Here is a 22,300-nt window from a genome sequence, read left to right on the forward strand (position 1 = left end):
ACATCCTATTTCTTTGGGTATATTAATAAAAATATAAAATAGCATAAACATTCGTAGTTTATTTATTATTTAATATTTTATTACTGTTTACAAAATCTGAATATATAATAAACAGTCGTACGATTAAAATTCCCTAAGAAACCGTAATAAGAATTTAAAGATTGTACAAAATATTTTATTCAATACTGACAACACTGTCAAAAAGGTAATTCAATATTATAGTATTTACATGAATATACTTAGCGTGTATATACATATACAGTAAAATATTTACAATTTTTATATCGAATTAAATAAATAATTTAACTACTACCAAACCAATCCGAGCCCATCGCTCCGAAAAATGCCGCTGCACCAGATTTGATCGTAGCCCCAGCTGAATCACTTTTCGTATTTTCTTTGCTAGTGGTCTTTTTACGCTATATCAACACATATGAAAAATTGAATTAAATCTTGATACTATTTATGTCGAAAACAAAAAAATTAAATATATTATTATATTATATCAACCAATTATATTCTACAACATTATATTATTTGCTACAACAAAAGCTACATTTCATATAATTAACACATCACAAGCATGTGCTTGGTTAATCTGTTAATTAAAATTTTATTTAAGCTGAAAACGTAACATCGTTTCCTTACCGGAATCAAATGCACGAACTATCTTATCTGAATACCCTGGCAATCTAAGGCTACATACGCATTTAAATGAAACAAATATTCATAAATAGGCGATAGGAACAATTTTACAAACTAATATTTAAATGGAATTTAAAGAGATATATTTAGAAAGTTTTTAAATTTAAAGGTAAGATGCCTACCTGTGTCTTTTCTGGCATGGGTACGGTAACAAGCGGCAAATTTCTTGCCGGAGCTGTTACTGTTAAAGGCGGGAACCATGGCGCTCCCGTACATAAAGCCAGGACTGAAGACAAATCTGATTTCACGCCTTCAGCGTTATTGTATTCGCTTCGTGCTCCTAAAATTGTGTGTAACTGTTCCAAATGAGGTACTAGATTTCCTAGTATGAGCTAATATCAAGAAATAAAATGATTACAATATGTTTATATACATATATTGATTAGTAAAATATTTTCGAATTAGACAAATATTCACCAGTGATCTTTGAACACTTTTCTTTACGTTAGTATGAATGAAAGGATTGAAAACATCGTAATCGAATGGATCGATTTTTGATAACACACTGTCACAAGCTTTGGTTGATAAATCTGACAGAATTTTATTTTCACGGGGTATCATAAGCAGACTAGAATACTTTATATCAAATAATACTTGAAGGGCTTGCTTCTGTGAAAGTCTAGCATTGCCAGGTGCAGTTAGATAATAATTTAATAACTCTGTCACAACGTCCTCTATCATTTCATACAGCACTTTCCTATGACAAAAAATTAAAATTTTAGGAATGTATAGAATTCAATTTATATAAATTTCAATAACACAGGACTTACTTTGGAAGAGTGTGCGGTATTACTTTATTTAAATCTTTATTAATAGCAGTTAAAAACTTCTGCAGTTGTATAGATGGTTGATATGGTACTAAAATTTCTGACTTTATTCTTCTCCCCTCTCCAGAGTCCTCTTCGATGATCACTTTCTCCCATTCTGATATAACTAAATGTATTGGATAACCATCTAGAGATTCCTTAGATATAAACCTTTCCCTATGCTCACTTATCTTATTTTTATAGGTTTTGGCCCAAATCAACCAAACAAAAGTGCTTTCTTCTTTCAATTTATCACAAACCGACTGCCATCTGGCATTTGTAATGGTCAATCCTGACACTTTTGAGAGTGTGAAACATTTATTTAAGTTTGAACTTAACGTCGTCAATGCTAAAAGAAACCTTGCTGTTATAACAGCGTTTATATCACATTGACCATATTCAGGCTTATTATTTATACACGTCTTCACAAAATTGATAAAATCTTCGATCATACTGATACTGACAGTTTGCAAATGTTCTTGAATCTCTGCGCGATCAGAGAATGAATCCGAAATTAAATATATATTTGTAGATAATAAATTGTCCTTGATAGACATTACGCGTTCTGTTTCATACAAGTATTGTTCAAGATCTTCGAGCAAAGCATGTAAATTTGAGTCAAAATTTTCGCACAATTTGAGAATATTCGGCGAATATCCTTTGGTTTTCATTAATAGGGATCTTTTATTATCTGGACTACCATTTTTGGTGAGCTTCTGAGGAATATCACTTGGAGAGTCTTTCCAGATAAACCATCGCAAATCGTGTTCTGGATACTCAAATTTATCATGAATTACTTTGCCCAACAGTTCAACTATGTCAGATTTTAACGCAATAGTAGTTTCCATCCATTTGTCGTCTATGATACCTAATAAAATATTAACAGTGTTACTACTTTCAATTTAGTAACAATAAATATATTTTGTATTTTTTGTTTGTGTTACATACGTTTTACTCTGTGAGATATTAAAGGTTGAAAGAATTCTACCCAGAAGGTTATTCTTGGAAGAGAAAGCTCCTCCCATATCAAATTCCAATTCTCAGGCAGATTAATGCTAACAGCTTCTTCACGAACGTAATACAAGCCTTTTATGGATATTATTAAATCGAGAAGTTTCGTAATCTCGCGACTGCAAAACTCAGCTACCCATTCCAGCCAAGATTTGATACTTTTTTGAAGATCTGGTATACAAAAGTTTTCGAAACTGTTTGAGACAAATGGTTTGTGCTGTTTAGTCACAAGAGGAAGAAATTCCTTTAATAATTCTTGATTGAAGTCCAACTGGGAGAGCAAAGAGTATGCTTCTTGATCTTGAATTTTTGTTAAATATTGTGAAACAAGACCACCTGATTTTCCATCTGAATCTGTAATTAATTAACATTTATTACTATATCATAGCACAATATGTCCTATATTTATAAAATATATATCATTACATACTTATGAAGCAAGAATAAATTAAACTAATTGTTTGAATCAATATTTCAATACATGATTTTATTTTCTTTTTAACACTGTTGTCATTTTCGTCTGTAACAATGGATTTAACTGCATGGTTACGCAATGATATTAATTTATCCAACAAATCTGAGAACGAAGATCCATTCAACAACACAAGTGCTGCCAGACAATTTGCTATGCTCTACAATGAAATTTAATATCTTATTAGAAGTATAAATTTTATAATGGAACAAAATTTTATAATAGGTATACTAACCCCTGATTCTACACTTAATGATTGTAACACATTATTACATTCAGTAAATATGATATTCTTGAACTGACTAATAACATCCCATTGCTTAGACACAATTGGGTACTTAAGTGCTAAATCTGTATTTCCTACTTCAAATGACAGGCTATAATTTATATGTTGAGCTACCAAATACAATTGTGTAGCAAATAATAAATCCTTGTTTTCAATATTCGACCAGATATATTGGGGTATGTCCATCAAGATTTTTATTTGAATGATGACAGAATTCTGACTTGTTTCGATATTTCTATAAAAGAATATAAATATTATAAACAAGAAAATTATATATTTTATTTTTAAAAAGTTACTATAGAGAAATACCTAACATCTTCATTCTGAACTGAATCTATTTTAAATCCAATAAGATACTTTTTCTGTAATTCCCTAAATTTGTCCTCGATGTTAGTTATCCTTGAAATAACTCTCTCAGAAGTTATCTTCATTTTCCCAATTGTGTCTGCAGCCAATATAAGATCACGGTACCTTTCCCTAAAAGTATTCAATCACCTAATATGTACACTAGTAGATCAGATTAATAACCTTTTAGCAGCAATATATATACATATAAAACTCTTTTATTTAACAACTATTTAACAACTAAGCAGATACATGAATATCAATTTATATAGAAAATAAAGGACAGTAACAAGCAATTACTTTAAGTCATTAAAACAGAACTTTACCCAACTAAAGTTCTAAGTTCGATTTTTTTCCTGTCACTCTCATGTTGAATCTTCTTCTGGATCCCCTCGATCTCCTTTATCGTGTACTCCTCGAACAATTTGTTAATATCCAAATCCAAGTAATTCGTTGTCATTTTCTTGACAATTCTCCTCCACGTATCTTGATGTTCCCACGTAGCAAGGAATCGGCTCTTATTTACATCGCATTCTTATCTCCAGCGTTCTACAAAACATTGTCAATTATTAATCGGATACCAGATGGTGCCACATACATTTTCCACCTTGTCTCAAGCGATAATGTAATGCATGTACCTTGCCCCCCTTTTTTCAATTCTGTAGTATAAATTCAATGAAATTACTGAGATAACTCTCATTTATTTTGTTCCATTATGCAAACAACTATACATTTCAAGCCATTAACGAGAATCATTCATAGAGAAATATATTAATAAATATTATATTAACATTATCGAAAATAAATATTCGACTGCACCAAATTTGCTTTCGTATTTAAATTCCTTACGATGTGCCTAAATGTCTAGTTTTTTTCATTTTAACGAAATGCTCGTTCTTAGCGAAGGTTTTAAGAAAAGATCTAGTCGATCGAGAACGTGTTATGGCGAAAACATTCGCGCGCAATCGCCGAAGCACGTCACCTTACGACGAGACGTTGAACCATGGGATGAGCACGCGAGACGCCATATTGAGCGAATGTTGATTGAATGCAGTTTAGGTGTTTACGCGGTTCCAAGAAAAACCCGTGAATATACGCATCAATTATCGTTCAGCCCGATTTAGGTATCGGCAAACGATAGGTCGGTGTGGCAGCGGTATCACGCGGCGACAGAATGAGCGGCAGCGACGGCGAGGACGGTCAGTGCAACGGAACGATAGAAAGCAACGTAGTAGCGATGGATGACGTTCTTGTTAAGAAACACACTGACGACATTCTCTGCGATGGATGTGTTACCGTTGAAGGCGATTTCACGCGACAGGAAAGCGAACGGACTGTTAATTACACGGAGGATGCTGTACGCTCTCTCGTTGTTGCGGACTCGATTCCTGTCGCGGACTCGATCCCAGTCGCGGACTCGGTTCCTGTCGCGGTATGTTTTCTTCTAGCGAACACCGTTTCATCCCGCAACAACAATCGTCAACCACGAACACGTTCTACTTGCAGAGCGTGACACTTGACGAAAGCGTAGTGGATGAGTTTATCAAGGGCGCGAGGGCTTCCCATAGCATGGAACTGAATGCGATGCAAACGAGGCCTGAGTCGCTTGTCGAAAATCCAAGTACCGCTGTGAACATAGACAACCCTTTCAGGGGTAAGGAAATGTGTTCATGCGATGTATGCAAAGCAAAAAGGTAATTGTTGTATTGTCATTGAATGGGGAGTGATTCGGTATTGGTGGATGGCGTTAACGGTTGCCTGTAACGCAGGGAACTGCTTAGAGAGGAGTTACATAAAGCCATGAAATTCCAAAATCTATGGGCAGAGTTACGTCAACATATAAGGGGTTCCTTTAATGTTGCCTTAGAAGCTTCTTGTTTCCTTGGAGGTTTAGAGTTTCAACAAACTCCATTTTCAGCGGATGATACGCACAAGATTGTTTTGCAGTAAGTTCAATAGTTGATGTGAGGATAATTACTGAGTGTGATTTGATGTTTATGAAGCTAAATATAGAATTTTTTTTCAGACTGTGTAAAAGGAATCCTCATCAATTATTTATGAGGCTAGTAAGCCTGGCACAGGAGTTTGTTGTAGAAATAAAAGTTCGATTATTAAATCTTTTACAACATCTTAGTGTAAATAATTTACCAGAAATTTTTCTTATAGGTTAATATAAATATAATATTATACCTGTAATTAAATAATTTGCCTCTGCTAGTTGATGTAAATAATTCCATGTATCTCTTTTTATAGGCCTTTTAGATGATTATGATGCATTAATAACAACAGCAGTGAAGATTTCTGAATTTGTAAAACTTTTAAAGGATCATTTGGGCAAGTTCAATTATAAATTTCCTTTACCATGGGCTGCTTTTATTAAAAAATTGTATCAGATTTATATATATGATGATCCATTTATACAAAACAGTCTGTCACCTTTTATTGGCCAGGTAAAGGAACTTATAGTGTATTAATATTTTAATTTATTTATAATGTCCAATAGATGTTAAAATATATATTTTATGTTTTATAGTTAAAGAAAGTTTTGCCCTTAAAAAGCTCGGAATACCAGCGTCTTTTCCATCGGTATTTATGGTTTGAGAAAGAAATGACGGTAATTAGAGATCTATGGGCAGAAACTGAATCGTGGATGGACAAGTACAAGTAAGTGATTATATGAATTATATTTTAACAATAACACAACTATATATCGACTGATCACAATCCCAGGAAAGAAAATCTATGAACAAAGTTTCATAAGCGGTGCGTATTTCAGTGCAGAACAAGCATGTCGAATGACCCATCTTAGGCAAGTAAGGGAAGTGTTCACAGCAACTAGGAAACTTATGGAACCGCGTATGTTAAATAAATGGACCGACGTTGAAAAGTATGTTCATATAAAAATAAAGTACTGCATATTGCCTTGTATATATTTATGAATCAATGGTTTGATGTCTTCTTTTGTTTCAGTGAATTGCATGAAGCGAATGGTCAACTTTCAACGATTACTTCGCAAGAAAAAGTTAGCGTATCAGAGGTGGACAGCAGGCCTTTAAGTCCTACACCGGATTTAAGTTTGGATTCACCCAATATGCCTCCAAGTATCGAGATATTACAAATTTTATTGGATGACTGGAGCAAGGTTGTAAAGTCTCTACGTCAGAAATTATCTGATGTAACAGACGCACAACCGACCGCGGACATTTATACTAATGGACAGGAAGATTTCTTTGATTATGCTTGTGCAACTTGCCATTTAGTACAGTCTGCAATGAGATCAGTGAGGTACTTCTCACTATATCTATGGCAATTATAAGCATTTTGAGTTCTTATTAATCTATGGATTCTTTTTAAAGGGCTCATATTGAAGGAACTTGTTTAGAGAATAATATAGAAGAAGAAAAAAGCTGTGAATGTCATATGTGTATAGGACCTGCGATATCTTCTAGTGTAAGAATATTTTTGTTTCTTTGTTGTTACTTTCTTATTAATATAACATCAGTAATTAACCGAATTAACTTACAGATTAATAAAAGTGATGCAGAAAATATATTATTACCACTAGAAAATCCTTTTCCACAACTTACAAATGGATTCCTAGGTAAAAATCCTTACAACGTGGAAAATAGTGGAATTTATGCCAAATATATTACTTAATTTTACTCATTTAATTTTATTGTAGAAGATACGGCTAATTTTTCGGCAACGCAAGTAAAGAAAAAAATAGAAGATCTGGAGATAAAGGAAATAAAGAGCGACGGCAATGAAATAAGAAACGAAAATGAAGATGTTGATTTAAGGACGCCCGATCCACAACTTTGTTCATGTGTATATCAGCATGTGAAAGAAATAACAGAGAGAAAAGTGGTGCTAGAAAATCCACCTTGTTTGTGTTTACTAAACTCCAAACGGAAGATATGGGACACTTGTCCATGCCTAACAAAATGTAAGAGCAATGAAGTAAAAAGAATCTTATTTTTTATTGCAATAAAAAGCTTTATGTTTTATAATAATATAGCTGTACCTGAACCAGTCACATCAAATGATCATCCAAAGCCACCGTCGCCTCCTATCGTGAAGGCTAATCAGGAACCAAATAAACCTGCAGTAAAAACTGGTTCTACGCAGTCTGCTCAAACACAGACGAGGCATTCTACAACGCAGACACCGAATACCGTTCACAATCATACAACGCATCAGGGTAAATATACATAATGAGTCATTACAGCTTGTAGAGTCAAAATTAAAAATTTTTGTTTTTTCTATTGGAAAATGTTCTACATACCAATGAAAATGAAAAGTGGTATAGAATTTAAGTGCCATTTCCCTTTCTAAATAGTTATTAATAATGCTAGAAAATGTAAAAAAAAATATAAATGCCAATAAACGTCAGTTAATGATTTCTTAGCATTTGTCTATTCCGTTTATCTACATCTAAATGAATGGAACATTCAATTTTTTTTATCATTAAGAAGTGGCACATACAGGGTTGTTCAGTGTTTTCTACAAACATTTTTCAATTAATAATCATTTAGTGTTCAACTTTTTAAGTACTCGTCGAAATTTAAATAATTTATTTCTTTTAATCTCACGAGCTTATATGTATATACATGTATTTTTTGGACTTCTATAGGTACCACTCATTCACATACACATGGGTCCCTTCCAGACTTGGTAAAAAACACGGGTCCTACCCATAGATCTCATAGTCACAGCAATCATTCGTCGCACGCCTGTCACAAACAGGCTAATGTCGAGCACATTAAAAGAGTCTCTTGCAACGACTGTCAGTATTCGCTGAACTATTTTTAAAGTTTTTTGTTTCATAATTATTTTTTTATTTTACCAGAGAAATAATATATATGAAATTTCTGCATCATTTTAGTAAGTTCCGGAGATGGGGATTGTTCGGATTCCGGAAGTAGTCAGGAAGACTCTTGTTCTACCAGCAGTTCCGCGCAAAGGGATTCCAGTAGACATTGCGACTGTTGTTATTGCGAAGTATTTGGTCATGGAGTTGTAAGTAGTCTTCGTTATTCGGAGTTTACGTATAACCTACTGCGTTATATTATGAATGAATATTTTTCTTCAGCCTTCGGTAGCACCAGTTAGTAGAAATTATAATGAAATGAGAGAACGGTTGCGGCAATTACTAACGAAGAAAAAAGCTAGAAAGTGTAAAGCCACGTGTAGCCCTTCAAAAAGTCCCTCAGAATCGGTGGTATCTGATACAAGTACGGAAACGAAGGCAGCGACAAATGCAGCGCCGAGATTGAATACTCCAATTTCGACTGTTCCTGCGATACAGGTGGATCAACGAGATCAAAGAGATCTAGAGGAGTTGCTTGAGTTTATTGAGGGCAATCAGAATGGAAAGAAAGATAATAATAAAAAGGCCGAGAAAAAAGCTAGGCAGAAGCAACGTAAGGTGAATATAAATAGAGGTTAACGTTTTATTTTCTTTGGATATTTACGTAAGATTAATTAACTTTTGATCATTTATTTGTTACAGCTGGAAGAAAAGCTTAAAAGAGATAGGCAAGAAGCAGAAAAATTAAAACTGATAGAGTTACAAAAAAAGACACCGGAAGTAACGATCACCGTCGTAGACCCACAAAAACCTGTTCCTCAAAGATTATTACCTCAGTGTAACCTACCCGAAGTATCTATTTTACCTACGTCACCCCCAGTAGCATTGCCGACTGTAAAGCAATTAAGTAATAAAAAGAAAGACAAACAAGAAGTCTGTAGCAATAGTAGTAACACTAGTAGCAGTAGCTTTAGCAGCAGTAGTAGTAGTACCAGTAGTATAAATAGCAAAACGAAGACTGCGCCTGTGAATACCAATGTAAAGAGCAAAAGTATTAGTAAAGCCGAGAAATTGATGGTTTCTGGCCAGGTGAACAACAAACCTGCGAACAAAAGCGATAAAACTGAAGTTAGCAATAAAAATAACAAAATACAGACAAACAATAGCAATAGCATAAATGTGAAAAATAACGCAATGGACAAATCATTGACTGTCGACTTGGATGATAAAAGTTTGACCAAGAAAGAAAGGAAAAAATTGAAAAAGAAAATGAAAAAAATGGAGGAGGTGAAGGCAAAAGAGGAGACAAAGAAACCGGTTCAGACGGAGGCTCAACCGCAGATCGTGACAATTAAGAGAGTCATGGAGTCTAATAGCGCGGAACCGACAGTCACGATCACGTTGAAAGGTCAAACACCGGCTGAAGATAAAGTTCTATTCACTTTGGTGAATGGTCAGACGAAAGAGGTAACCGGCTTGAAACTGGAGAACGAACAAACTCAGAACGTCTACGGGAAGAAAAAGAAAGCCAAAGTAAATAATAACAACAATAATAATAATACTAGCAATAATAACAATAATTCGTTGCAACAGGGGAACAAACAGCATCAAACGAACAATTCGAAACAGCAGACGCAGAATAAAATTTGTGACAACAAGAACAATATGAAACAACAGTCGAACAATGAAAAGAGCAAAGGGAAGCAAGTAGACGAGAAAAAGATTCAGCAGCAGAATATTACTGAAATAAAAACGAAATCTAAGAAAGACAAGAAAAATATAGAAAACAAGGAGAATGTGCTGCAACAGAACGTCGTAAATAAGAATAAGAATCAATCGCAGAACATAAGTGGAAAGAAACAGAATAAAGTTAATACGCCAACTCAAACTCCAGTTTCGCAAAAGTCACAGAACTTTAATATCAGTAGCGACAACAAAAAGACGAAAATACAGTCGCAAGAGAGAAATGGGCAATTAAGTTCCAACAAAAGCAGTAAGAACACATCTACTAGTATTACTATTAAACAAATGAAAGGTGACAACCAAAAAATTCAAAGTAAATTAATAAATCAGACGACGATCAAACAACGACAGGAACTGCATTCGGCATCCACGGAAAGAATTAATTCGCCATTGAGCAGTCAGTTCAAAGATATTGGCGCAAATTCGAAGATTAACATAGAGAATTTAAAGCTGCCACCCGGTATTACGATAACTAAAGTTGACGCTCCTGCGAAACCCTTGCCAATCAGATCAGCTCCACTGCCTAAACCAGTAAATCCGCCTAAGCAAACTACGATAATCGCAGCACCTATGAGTGGCGTTCAATCAAGTTACGCGAGTTCTCAGGCGGGTGGTAATGTAATAGTTGTGGACACTGGAAAATTGAAGCAGGATCTATTACCTAAACCGGCAGAAAAAGGTGAGATAATAAATATTCTATATTCTATTTCTAACATTTCATCTAACTTTACCAGTTGTTTCATAGTATTTAATAATAGCTTCTAATAATATAATTATATATCTTTGTAATAATAACGATGTCCTATCCTAGATGTGACTAAAGAAACGCAACAAAGTCAGAGCACTAGCAGTAAGAAGAAGAAAAAGAAGAATAAAAACGGATTAAATTCTAACAATACGTCACATCAACCAACAATACAAAATAATGATCCTTTTGTGAACGATCATGCTGATGAGCCTGCCAGAATACTTCACAACCCAAGTACCAACATGGTAACCATAAGGAACCCGGCGTTTGGCCCGATGAAGGTGCCACCTACACAACAGGCGGCAATTATAAAAGTATCAGAGAATGGTATGGTCACCATTAGGAGTCCTGCGTTGCAACAGGCGATCAACGCAGGCCTTACATCCCCTCCAAAGCCAGATTACATCGTGAAAGGTGATCTGTCGTCGAAAACGTCGATGGAAAACTCAAGCTTGAAACACGCTAATGGTATTATCCCGTCGAGTTTGGCGGAGTTGAGGAGTAGACTGACGCCAGACTGTACAACTCTAAGCGGTTTGGCTAATATACAAATCAGTAAAGTAACGAATGGTCAACCTATACCGGAGAACGGAATCAACCTAAAGGGGACTAGCGTGACGTTGACAAAAGTTAGGACGGAACCGTGCATGGAGGATGTGCAGTGTGCAAAAACGGCTGTTCGAGAAGCGATAAACGCCTCGATAGCGGCATCGTCTAGCGGCAAGAGCAAGAAAAAGAAGAAGCGCGATATCGGCACGAGACAATGCGGAGATGACTGGAACCTCGTTGGTGAGAAACAACAATAATCAGAATTTAACATGTAAATTTGCTTCTTTCATTTTTTTGTTTTCCTTAACACACACCCGGGCTGCATTTCTCGCTCCCGGTATGAGACAAAACTGTTCTCCTTTTGTTTATTTTTATTTTCTTCTTTGTCTTCTGTTTATATCTAAAGAATGAAAGATTAGCATATACTATAAGGAGACATTGATTAGAGATAATATATATATGTATATATATATCGTACACAGCCGACATGTAAAAAGTATTTTAAAAAATTGGACGTGTAAGATCGTTAGGCTAAGTCAAACTGACGACGGTTTTTCTTTCGTTTCGTTTCCCGTCAGGAGTGGACAGTGTACCGCGTTAGGACCCAAGTCTCGGTCGCAGGCTATAGTTCGAAAGAGAGAAAATTTAATCGAATGTACCGGGGATGTGTACACTTCGAGATCTCCTCAAATTGGCCGCCACGAATTTCTCGGGGGATTGTCCGGAAGAGAACTTTAGCCAGTGAGCACTATCTTTTCTTTATTTTCCTTCGCGCGCCCCGACTTGATATTTTCTGTTTGACCAATCAGGTGACTACTGATCCATCGAATTTTGTACTTGTAGTGATCACATCTGCCACATAACAAACTACCACTACTCGATCTTAGGATAGTTTATAGCCCTCTTTTCTCCTTATATTTTAGAGACGTCTCGCTTACATACATCTTTTGTATTATACTTCCTCTTATATTGTATTATATTTTTTCTTTGTTTCCTTTCTAGTTACGTATCCTCCAACGACGTATAAGTCGCGAGACACATTTCGATGCTAAGCATGACGTTTTTAGAGAGAATACTTCGCGCATATTAGACGATTAGATGTGAACGGAAGCTTTTAATTGATCTTGTATTAGGAAACAGAGAAAAGGAAAAAGGTGAAAGATAAAGAAAAGATACGTAAATCACTCGAGAGATTGCCGCTTTGTCAAGTTCATTGACCATGGCAACGAGTTCTACATATGGCTACTATTTGTCTAAAATCACAAATTGTGGTATGTTTGACTAATCCTAAGTGATCGATGACAAAGTATACGAAATGGTTTTTTGATAACGCATTTCAATAAAATTATGATATTTTTCCAATATCACGATCTCTTGTTGTGTTTCGAGAACCGCTGTGTTACCAAACAATTGAAAACAAGCTGTTGCATGCTTATGGATCACGTGAAGCGTTCTCTTTTGTCATCGCCGACGACGATGTCTTTAGAAATTGACTCGTCTCTTCAGTTCTTGCTACGTTTCCTCCCAAATCTTTAATCGAAATTTGCCTGTTGCTCTATTTCATATGTCTTATCGTAATTCCATCAAGATTCTATCTATTTTTAAGTTAAGTTTCTTTACTTTTATTCTATTCAAATGTTAACGCTATTTATTTATATCTTTATTGCATACCTACAATTTGTCACAGTTCAAATACATTAAAATCAATAATTATTAGAAAAGAAAGATAAAAACTTGAAATGCGAGAAATTCCAAAGAAACAGCCAAAATAAAAAAAAACAGACTTTTTCTCCATTACCCTGCGTTAGAGCCATCAATGTCTAGTATTCAGAGCGTGTCTTTTGCAGAGAGCGTATTCACGCCCAAAGATATAGACCTCGAGGACGGGGAAATGGACGACGCGGAGCGTGAACTAGAGGCGTTCAAGAGGTTTTGCCTGCAGTCAGTGCCGCCGCCGCGCAAGGAGAAGGTCAATCTCAATATCAAGGACATCGTACTAAAGAAGAAGTCATCCTCGTCGTCGTCCTCCTCGGCGGCTACCGCTGTGATAGCTGCGAATTGATTTCTCTTTCGACTAACATTAGATGTCCCCTACTACTAATACTACTACTACTACTATCACCACTACCATTATCACGGCTGCTATGGTCGCGCAAGCGCGTGTGCGTGTGTTGTTTGACTTCACACGGAATTAATGAGAGATTTTGAAAGCCGTTCTTTTCTTCTTTTCTTTGGATAAAACAAAAGGAACCTTTATTATAGATCAGACAATAATATATTACTACTATATTGTTAAATTGTCTGCTGATTATCTTCTTTGAAGATGTATAACTTTCGCGCCACGAACATTGGTTTTAATTTCCAAGAGATATTTGTATCAACGCGTTATCCATTTACTCGTGATTGCGTACACCGATGTACGCACACATTACGTTGATGTACACGCGCAGAGCCGATCTCGAGGTCGCGATTTACCATGAAAAATATAGTTGTATCACGTTCGCCAAACAGTACGTGGATCATTTCTTTTCATGCATCACAAATAAGAAAGAACACGTGTCATGTTCTTTCGCGTGACTAGCCGTTAAGAGAATTCCGCTATTTTTGCCACGGCCGATGCGCGTGAACACACGACGAACCGAAAGCAGTTGACGATCTTACGGGTCCCGACGACAGAGTTGCGCCTAATTGTTACGAACGATCATCAAACGACAAAAGAAGATATATTATGAGACGAACGAATAATACAAGGGCAGCCAGCGTAGTTCGACAACGACGTTGGCAACGTTGTAACGAGAAGGAGTGATGATATTGTCGTCGTGTCGGCGCCTAGTCGACTTTGTATTTTTAATATATTACTTCACGGGCGTATTACGTTCGCGTTTCTCTTCTTCCACATACGGAACAGACGAACAGCGAAAAATTGATACTAATAGGTAAAATGTTCGCGAGAGAGAAAGAGTGAGAGTGAGATTGAGAGAGTGAGGGGTGGGTGACGCGTGGCATTTTTCTCGAGACACAGCGAGCCGTAGATATATAATATGTTATATAAATATAAAGTGTATGTATGTATATGTATATCTATAAATATAGTAGGAACGAATTTTCCCGTCGAAGAGGTCGGTATTGTAAAAACAACGGCCCACCGACACGTAATCGCGAAAACGATCATGGCGGCTGTGACGCACATAGTGCCCGACGCAAATACTTGCCCGAATCACAGATCGATCAACTGAATCGTTTTCTCTGTGTGACCCAGCAAAGATCGATAATGACGCGAGACGTTTCTCGTCGCATCGCGTCGCCACGATCGTCATCGCTAGCTTAAAAGCACAGTTCTTGATCGACGATCTTATTGTCTGATACGCGATACCATATTACACACGGAGACACCTTTTCTCTTTGAATCTTTTTTTTTTTTTCAATAAAAGCAGATATGCATTTTTACCAAAGATCCTGCGTTTTTATGTCCTTCCTTGTCGTTCACTTTTGATGATACAATTTTGCAATGAAGCTGCTTTCTTTCACTTTATAGAAGATACGGTATTTTTCTATCGAATTTGGAGCAATTTGTCTCTGTAGCGTTGGAGATTTCATAAAAATGAAGGAGTATGAGCTGGAAACTGAAAACTGGTTTATTAGATAATTTGTTACATCGTGTGTTACGTACAACGATTACCAAAGATAGAATTAATTTAAATATATTTCCAGAAACTGATACCTCCCGCCGTTTTCTCTTTACTATAATAAACTGTTCTAAATAATTATAGGTATTCGAGAGTTTCAATAGTTTGCAACGTTCCACCTTATTTCACTTTGCTTTTCTTTCGTCCAAAATCGTCCAAAATCACATGTAGACCCCGATGGTGCTGCCTTATAGCATCACTTTCCGCCGCTTTCTCTTTACTATAATAAATTGTTCTAAACAATTACAGGTATTCGAGAGTTTCAATATTTTACAACGTTCCAACTTATTTCACTTTTCTTTCGTCCAAAATCGTCCAAAATCACATGTAGACCCCGATGGTGCTGCCTTATAGCATCCTAAAAAGATTATTCAAACAGTTGATTAAGATATCACATCAAATAAACGAGGATCGTTCTAAACATATGTTCTTTCAATTATGTATATTGATGTAAGGGCGTGTAAGAAACGATGGACACCAAGGAAATCGACGTAATTACTAGAGACGTTACTAGAGACATGCTATTAGGAATAAACAAAGAGACTATACAGGGATTTCGTGTAGTCACGATCCGTACGATTTGTATGCATCGCGGAACAGATCGATCTGACATATTCTCGATGATCAGGCGCCAGATCGGCGGCGCTGCGATTTCTCATGCCAGCGCCGTTGCCGCTATCCTCAGGCGCATGAATTATTTCACGGGGCGGGACGCTCGCTCGTCGATGGATCGAATCGAGGCGACACGCTATACCGGGTTTCCGGTTTCGCAGAAAATGCGACTCTCGTAGCAGTATTGCATAACTACGAACGAGGTCGCTGCTCTCGATCTGTTACACGATTTTGAAACATTCGACATTTTCGTACACGCATCGATATCTGGGACGCAATTTAAAATTATAAAACGCGATTCGCATTTTATTTCAATATCTACGGGATTTAACTGCCTCTGATAATGAGTAATTTACGAAGTAGATTTTATTAAAATTACGATACTAATTATTGTATTTTACCATCTCTGTAATTTTATAATTGCTAGGAATTTAATACTTTTACGTAAAGTTATTCAGAGGTATATATCCGGTGTAACTATATTTATTTACGTTTTTATTTGCCATTTATGACGATCACTAGTTCTTGGAATGGTAATCAATGTACTTTCATAAAGCAAATAAAGTATCGATTACAGAAGATTAAATTATTTGTAGTGACATATTTCACGGACTATTTAGCTACAAATAAAACAGACGAGAAATATAGACGAGATTGTCCAAACATAGCAACCATTAGAATGTTAAGTAACTGTTAAGTAAACTTGATCGTCGACATTACCGTTAGAAACTGTTACTTCACTTTGAATTATGATTAGATAACGCCAAGTTCGAATTCGAGCCGCTGAATCCAATGATTGCATAAAATTTCGAAGGTACAAAGATCTCCAACGGAAGTTAGCACATTGTAACGAGCTAGCGCCGGAAAGGAGATCAACGATGCGTGGAATATTAGACATTGGCATGCACCTTAGCGTAGATATTCGCATCGCGTGCAGCCGCCATGCACCCACGCGCATTACGCATTACGAATTTACGTCAGTCGGAAGACACGTTAAGTCGTTGACTTATCGGACACTGTTGGACTAACCCTTGGGCTACTTCGATGTTTGTAATTTTAAAAGAGAAGACGACACTTTCGAAAAATATGTATTAACCTCTTTTTTCTTATGAAAGAGTAGTTTCAGAATTTTAAATTAAAATAATTAATGTAATTAATATATTGAACTCTTTGAAAAATTATAGCTCATTGGAAGATTCTAAGAAAAGTATGAAGCTTCTTGTATTTCTCAAAATTATTTTTTATTTGTGAAAGTTTCTTTTTATACCGATGCAATTTAGGTAATGGAGAAAATGCTGTATGTAGATATAGTTGGAATTTGAAAATAAACTGTTTGCTATTAGATAAGAAAAATCGATGATGCATAAAAACCGACTCTATATAGCGGAACGTTCATGATTTTAATTACGGTTATCTATGCACTCTATAAGCCTCAGTCATACGTATATGACGTATGGTAATATGTAGCGGTCATTCTAGTTAACATCCGCTGCCGCTAGATGGTGCAACTGTTCCTATAATTCTAACCATCTAACGGATGTTCAAAAACTTCCCACTCTTACTTCAATAAGACTTACTTCAAAGAACTTACTTTACCATTCAAGATCGATACAATTAAATGAAACGACGTATATATTACAGCTGAATTACTAGAAATTTCAACATAGAAACATAATACATGATACTTTCCTAAACATTCGGAGTTCATACGAATATAATTCCTTTCCAATAAATGAATTTCTATAAAGAAATAAAAAGACCAGGTTTTAAATTAATCTCCACGAAATTTTCATTTTAAGAAACTTATCTTACCATTGAAAATTAATACATATATAACGTATTATACAAATACGATACGTATTATTTTCCCGGACACCCAAAGTTCGTATGAATAGTTCCTTTCCAACGAAACAATTTCTTAAAAACAAAAAGGTGCTCTGAATTAATTTCTACATAATTTGAGTCAATTCCGACGTACGAAAATCCAACGATAAATAAATAAAAATGATATGCAACAATTTACAAGCACAGGGACATTAAAAAATACCTCGTTCCGCCCAACCATTAAATAACGTTCGTGTTTAAAAGTACAATTAACGACTGCTCGTCGCGAGATGAAAACTTCGTTGGAGAAGAGGCGCAATGAAAAAAATGTAGAGAGAAGAAAGAGAGCATCGCGGATGTCGTGCGGCCTTACTATTTCAAGCGAGATCAAACGAGCCAGATTTGTGTGCCCATCGGCATTTCTGCAGCACTGGCAAAGAGAAAGAACGGCGTATTATTCACAGAATGATGAACCGTCGCACTTTACATCGACTTTTCTCCTCTCCCTTTACGAACACTCTAAGAGGAACAACCACTTCTGTTCCTCGTCTTTCTTAGGAACTTTTCCATCTATGTGTTTCTACGTTTATCTTTGATCATATTAGGTTGTCCGAAATGTTTCTTTCGTTTTATAAGAAAATAATAGACGCACAATGTTTTTTCTTTTATATTAATTTATTGAATTGTACACGAACATAATAATAGAGATAGAAAGAAATGGATCATGTCCAATTCAATAAAATAATATAAAACAGAAATTGTTCTTCATCTATTATCACCCTATGAAACGAAAGAAACTTTTCGGACAACCTGATGCATCTAATTTTGCCGATTTTCTGTCCAGAGAAGGTTAATTTAATGTGCGATATATTTGTTTCACACAAATTCAGTGAAAATTCTTCGTAAAGAGGATTCGACAATTCGAGTTGGAGGAGTATTTTGTGCGCGCACACACACACACACACACACACACACACACACTATTTTATATATATATATAAAATATATTTAAAAATATAAAATTTATTTAATTTTAGTTTTATTTATATATATAAAATATATATATATATGTACTGTTGAGGTTGACTGATAGAAGAACGAGTGGATGAATTTGTAATAAAAAAATATTGAAATAAATAAAGGTATAAGTATAATGTATAAGTTTATGCTTACTCTTTTAGTGTTACAATACAATAAAATCGATAGGGAGCACGTTCATATATTTATAGCAAAAGGACATTAGCAAAAGAGTTAACCTTATAGGTCTAGCTAAAGGTTACAAGGAACATAAATAGAAATCCATTTATTAGTTCCTTTGTTAAAACATAATTTATATTCAAGGGCACAATAATATGGAGCTCTCCTTATTTAGAATATTTTTGTTTCACTAAATTCTATTTTTTGCGTAATAGAGGTCTCCAGGTCACGGATATAGATAAATAAAGATGTAGAGTTTTTCTTGAAGTAATTACTTCAACATTTACAAATAATTATTCGTCAATCTTTCGTTTCCCGAATCGAGCTGAATAGAATGTTAAATTTTACACTTCAATTGATCCTCGTCTATTAACGTAAATTGCAAAGAGCATAAGAAAATAATCACAAGGAAACAATTCAATTGATCAACCAACCAATGTAACTCATCAAAGAAACTTTTCTAGTAACTTCCACGCGTTCATTGGAGGGGAAAAAAACCTGTTGCGGAGCAACGTTTCTCCGATTCAAGATTCATAACGAAACGACGACCGGTTGCTTGGTAACAACTGGATTTAAACCGATGCACTCCGCTGCGCATTGCAATGCACTATTGCGGAAGAACAATTAACGAGTTCATTTAACCTGGCTGCAGTGTTCCGCGGCTCTATTAGCCAGTTCTCAACGGAGACTTGTGGAATCACCGTATCCCGAGCTATCTGAACGAAAAGCCACGTGTTTCGCCAGCTTTTTTCCACCCTGACATTCCTCCGTTTCTTTCCGCGAGTCGTGAGCGCGACGAAACGGTTTTACCAGCATCGGCAATTTACTCTTGTTTCGACGTAATCGTTGGAATGCAGGTGATGCATGAAGTGAAGAGCAATCTTGTGAATTCCAGATAACTATCGGACTTGAAATTTCTCTGGATAATGGACGAATAGCGAAATCGTTAATAAGAATGGTCAAATAACTTGTAATTTGTAAAATTTTATCCTTCTTCATTATCGAAATAGTTACTTTTTCTCGAGGATTGGTAACTTGGAGTTAGTCATTTGTAAAGTTTCAATAATAATATTGGTAAATTATGCAAGATGTTAATTATGTAAAAGAGAGAGAGAGATGTTATTAAATAGAACGATCGAATAACTCGCAATTTGCAAAATGTATCAGCAAAGTTTTATTTTTCTTTGCTTGGCTGTTCAAGCACTAGCAATTTATTCTCCGTGACTTGTAAAATTTCCGTTAACGTGTACTAGTACAATTCTGTAAGAGATCCCCCGACATTATCCTTTTATTGTTCTATTAAAAAATCAATAATTACAAGTTTCCATGAAAAATATTAAAAAGCTTGAGTTTAACGCTTTGTAATAATTTTATGTTAAATCTTACGTACCTTAAAAAAACAAGTAACGAATTATTGAACCATATTCATTTGAACCGAAGTTTGCAAAAAAATAAAAAAGGGGGGGAAAGGAACCTAAGCTGAAAGATTTCCTAGAAATCCGCGTATGAATAAAAAATTTCACTTCCAAGGAACGTTAATACAGTTAATGATCGCCGTGGATAAACATCTGTTGGGAATTTAAACAGATAATTTCTCCGACGACAACCTCGGCAAATATCAGTGAACATTTGACAATTTTACGTGAAAGCGGCTCGCGTTTTATCTTCTTCTATCATCCGTGACATTCCTACGCTTCTTCTAACAGCTTGCCAGCGTGACATAACGACGATTTTGTCGGCCACCGTGCAATTCACCCTTCGTAATTTTAGCGCGTTCGCAGATCTATGAGCGGTGCCGTATAAGCGAGAAGCGATCGTCATCTGCGCTAGGGGAAAAAAAAAAGGTACCAGGGAACCCGAGAGCGTGCAACTTCGCTCGCCGCGGCTTTAGATTGCTCTCGAGATGCTACGAATGCTCCGCGCAACTCCCAAAGGGACTAAACAAACATTATTACTCGGAATTGCGATATTTTATCCAGCCAGACGTTTCTCCATGAAGAAACTTTTCAGGGAAGAAGGAATTCCTATGAACAGGTGCGCAAACTTGTAGAATTACCCCTCGATTTCCATGTTTCTAAATGGGAAAGGTTATTTCTTGCGTTACGAATACAATTTGTTCGAAAGGATTTACAAGGATTATGCAAGCAGCTTGATGCAACGAATTTATTAATAGCCAGGGATACAAAATAACAGTTATTTTAAACATTTTTTTAGAGAAGATCATCGAGCAAAAATTGATTTTTATTCAAATGGAAGCTGATCATAGGTAAATCTCGAAGAAATTTCTCAGAAAAAGAATGGTATGATTAAAAAATATTGATTTTTAATTGTTCTGATTATGAATAATCATTATGGATCATTAAAGTATTTTTGGCAACCAGTAACCATTATCGACGATGGGAATTTAATTTTCATTACCAATAAGCAACACAAACGGTGCAAGTTTGCTTTGGTTACCAGTAACCATTACCGACGATACGAATTTTGTTTTGGTTACCGATAACAGTTATCGACGGAGAAAATATTTTCTGCTTACGTTCGATTGCCTGTTATTTCGTTTGATTTGAGGTATTCTTTCAAGTTTCAAGCGAGACTGAGAATCTTCCAACTGTTGCTTAATTTGAAACTAGGAGTCTAGTGAATAATTATTAGATAATGACATTTCTAGTTTCGTAGTTGGTAACATTGGTTTGATAAAGGTTCACACAAATTTCGTTTTGGATAACTATTTTCCATTACCTTAGGTAACCACTTAAACGTCAATTACTCGAATTTGAATAATTTCAAATCTTGGCGCTCACTTTATAACTAACTTCACTTGTACGAGCAGAAACTTGTAATTAAATGACTAAATTCAAGTAATTTAAGTAAACGAGGCTTGGTACGATATTTGTTGAAACATGTAGTTACCTGAAACGTAAAAGCGTTCATTGTTTGATATTATTCATCGAGCCAGAAATTATGATCGAGGAACGAGCTCCAATAACGTTATTCATTAACAGTGTTAATTTTATTCGTTGCACAAAAAATTGTTGACAGAAACGAAACTCGAGTAATAAACTTTTCCTGTATATGAACTAAAAACTCGATCAACATTAAATCGAAGGAATTTTATCAAAGAATTGCTGTATGTAAATGCTCGTAAAACTAATTGTATTAAAATCAACAAACCTTACACGGCTTATCGTGTCGATTTTATAGCGACGCGTACTCACACACCACGCCATAGTCACTTTATTGCGGCATAAAAGTTACCGAGCGCGTGGGAAATTCGCGGGAATCCTGGGGACGCGGTTGTAAAACAAACCGGCTCGACTTTCGAAACGATCGATTCTCACACCAGGTTATTTCGCAATTAGATACAGTTTCCGAGAATCTGGTGAAACGTGACGAGAGGGAAAATCGCGTGAAAGTCGAGAGAAAATCGCTGCTCGAAGTGCGCCGAGAGCTTCCTAATCGAATGAATTCCAGGCGAGGAGAGAGAGGAAGAGGCGAGAGAAGAAAAC

At 35.7% G+C, this 22,300-nt stretch overlaps 2 protein-coding genes and 1 long non-coding RNA gene across 11 annotated transcripts in view; 1 reads left to right on the forward strand and 2 right to left on the reverse strand.

The window, feature by feature from the left end:
- Nucleotides 1–153: 153 nt before the first annotated feature.
- Nucleotides 154–4,182, reverse strand: LOC132912162 (conserved oligomeric Golgi complex subunit 1). 3 transcript variants are annotated; one of them, XM_060969339.1, is made up of 10 exons: nt 3,952–4,182; nt 3,590–3,757; nt 3,230–3,515; nt 2,953–3,154; nt 2,460–2,876; nt 1,476–2,379; nt 1,123–1,402; nt 828–1,037; nt 649–698; nt 311–419 (listed from the first exon to the last, which is right to left on the reverse strand). In XM_060969339.1, exons 1-9 carry the CDS (start codon nt 4,083–4,085, stop codon nt 693–695), a joined length of 2,607 nt encoding a protein of 868 aa, XP_060825322.1. In that variant the 5' UTR covers nt 4,086–4,182; the 3' UTR covers nt 311–419; nt 649–692. The 3 variants fall into 3 exon arrangements, with proteins under 3 accessions (XP_060825321.1, XP_060825323.1, XP_060825322.1); XM_060969338.1 differs by lacking the exon at nt 649–698 and having other exon boundaries at nt 154–419; nt 3,952–4,181; XM_060969340.1 differs by lacking the exon at nt 649–698 and having other exon boundaries at nt 154–419; nt 3,926–4,066.
- A 459-nt stretch (nt 4,183–4,641) lies between these two features.
- LOC132912159 (uncharacterized) lies at nt 4,642–14,927 on the forward strand. 5 transcript variants are annotated; one of them, XR_009659149.1, is made up of 19 exons: nt 4,642–5,057; nt 5,132–5,319; nt 5,395–5,571; nt 5,652–5,791; nt 5,879–6,075; nt 6,159–6,289; nt 6,402–6,512; nt 6,596–6,910; nt 6,982–7,075; nt 7,151–7,226; nt 7,308–7,571; nt 7,644–7,826; nt 8,259–8,411; nt 8,511–8,644; nt 8,718–9,053; nt 9,138–10,857; nt 10,990–11,715; nt 12,054–12,216; nt 13,323–13,453. XR_009659149.1 is itself a non-coding variant. In XM_060969331.1 (18 exons), exons 1-18 carry the CDS (start codon nt 4,800–4,802, stop codon nt 13,535–13,537), a joined length of 5,418 nt encoding a protein of 1,805 aa, XP_060825314.1. In that variant the 5' UTR covers nt 4,642–4,799; the 3' UTR covers nt 13,538–14,927. The 5 variants fall into 5 exon arrangements, 3 of the variants coding, with proteins under 3 accessions (XP_060825314.1, XP_060825317.1, XP_060825316.1); XR_009659150.1 differs by lacking the exon at nt 13,323–13,453 and adding an exon at nt 12,478–12,839; XM_060969331.1 differs by lacking the exon at nt 12,054–12,216 and having other exon boundaries at nt 13,323–14,927.
- Nucleotides 14,928–15,092: 165 nt separating this feature from the next.
- LOC132912339 (uncharacterized) overlaps nt 15,093–22,300 on the reverse strand; it is a 115,315-nt gene continuing 108,107 nt past the window's right edge. For all 3 annotated transcript variants that reach the window (XR_009659180.1, XR_009659181.1, XR_009659179.1), the window contains one exon: nt 15,093–15,519. This is a non-coding gene — a long non-coding RNA (uncharacterized LOC132912339). The remainder of the gene's footprint in view (nt 15,520–22,300) is intronic.

This window comes from Bombus pascuorum, chromosome 11 (assembly GCF_905332965.1).
Source record: "Bombus pascuorum chromosome 11, iyBomPasc1.1, whole genome shotgun sequence".
NCBI lineage: Eukaryota > Metazoa > Arthropoda > Insecta > Hymenoptera > Apidae > Bombus > Bombus pascuorum.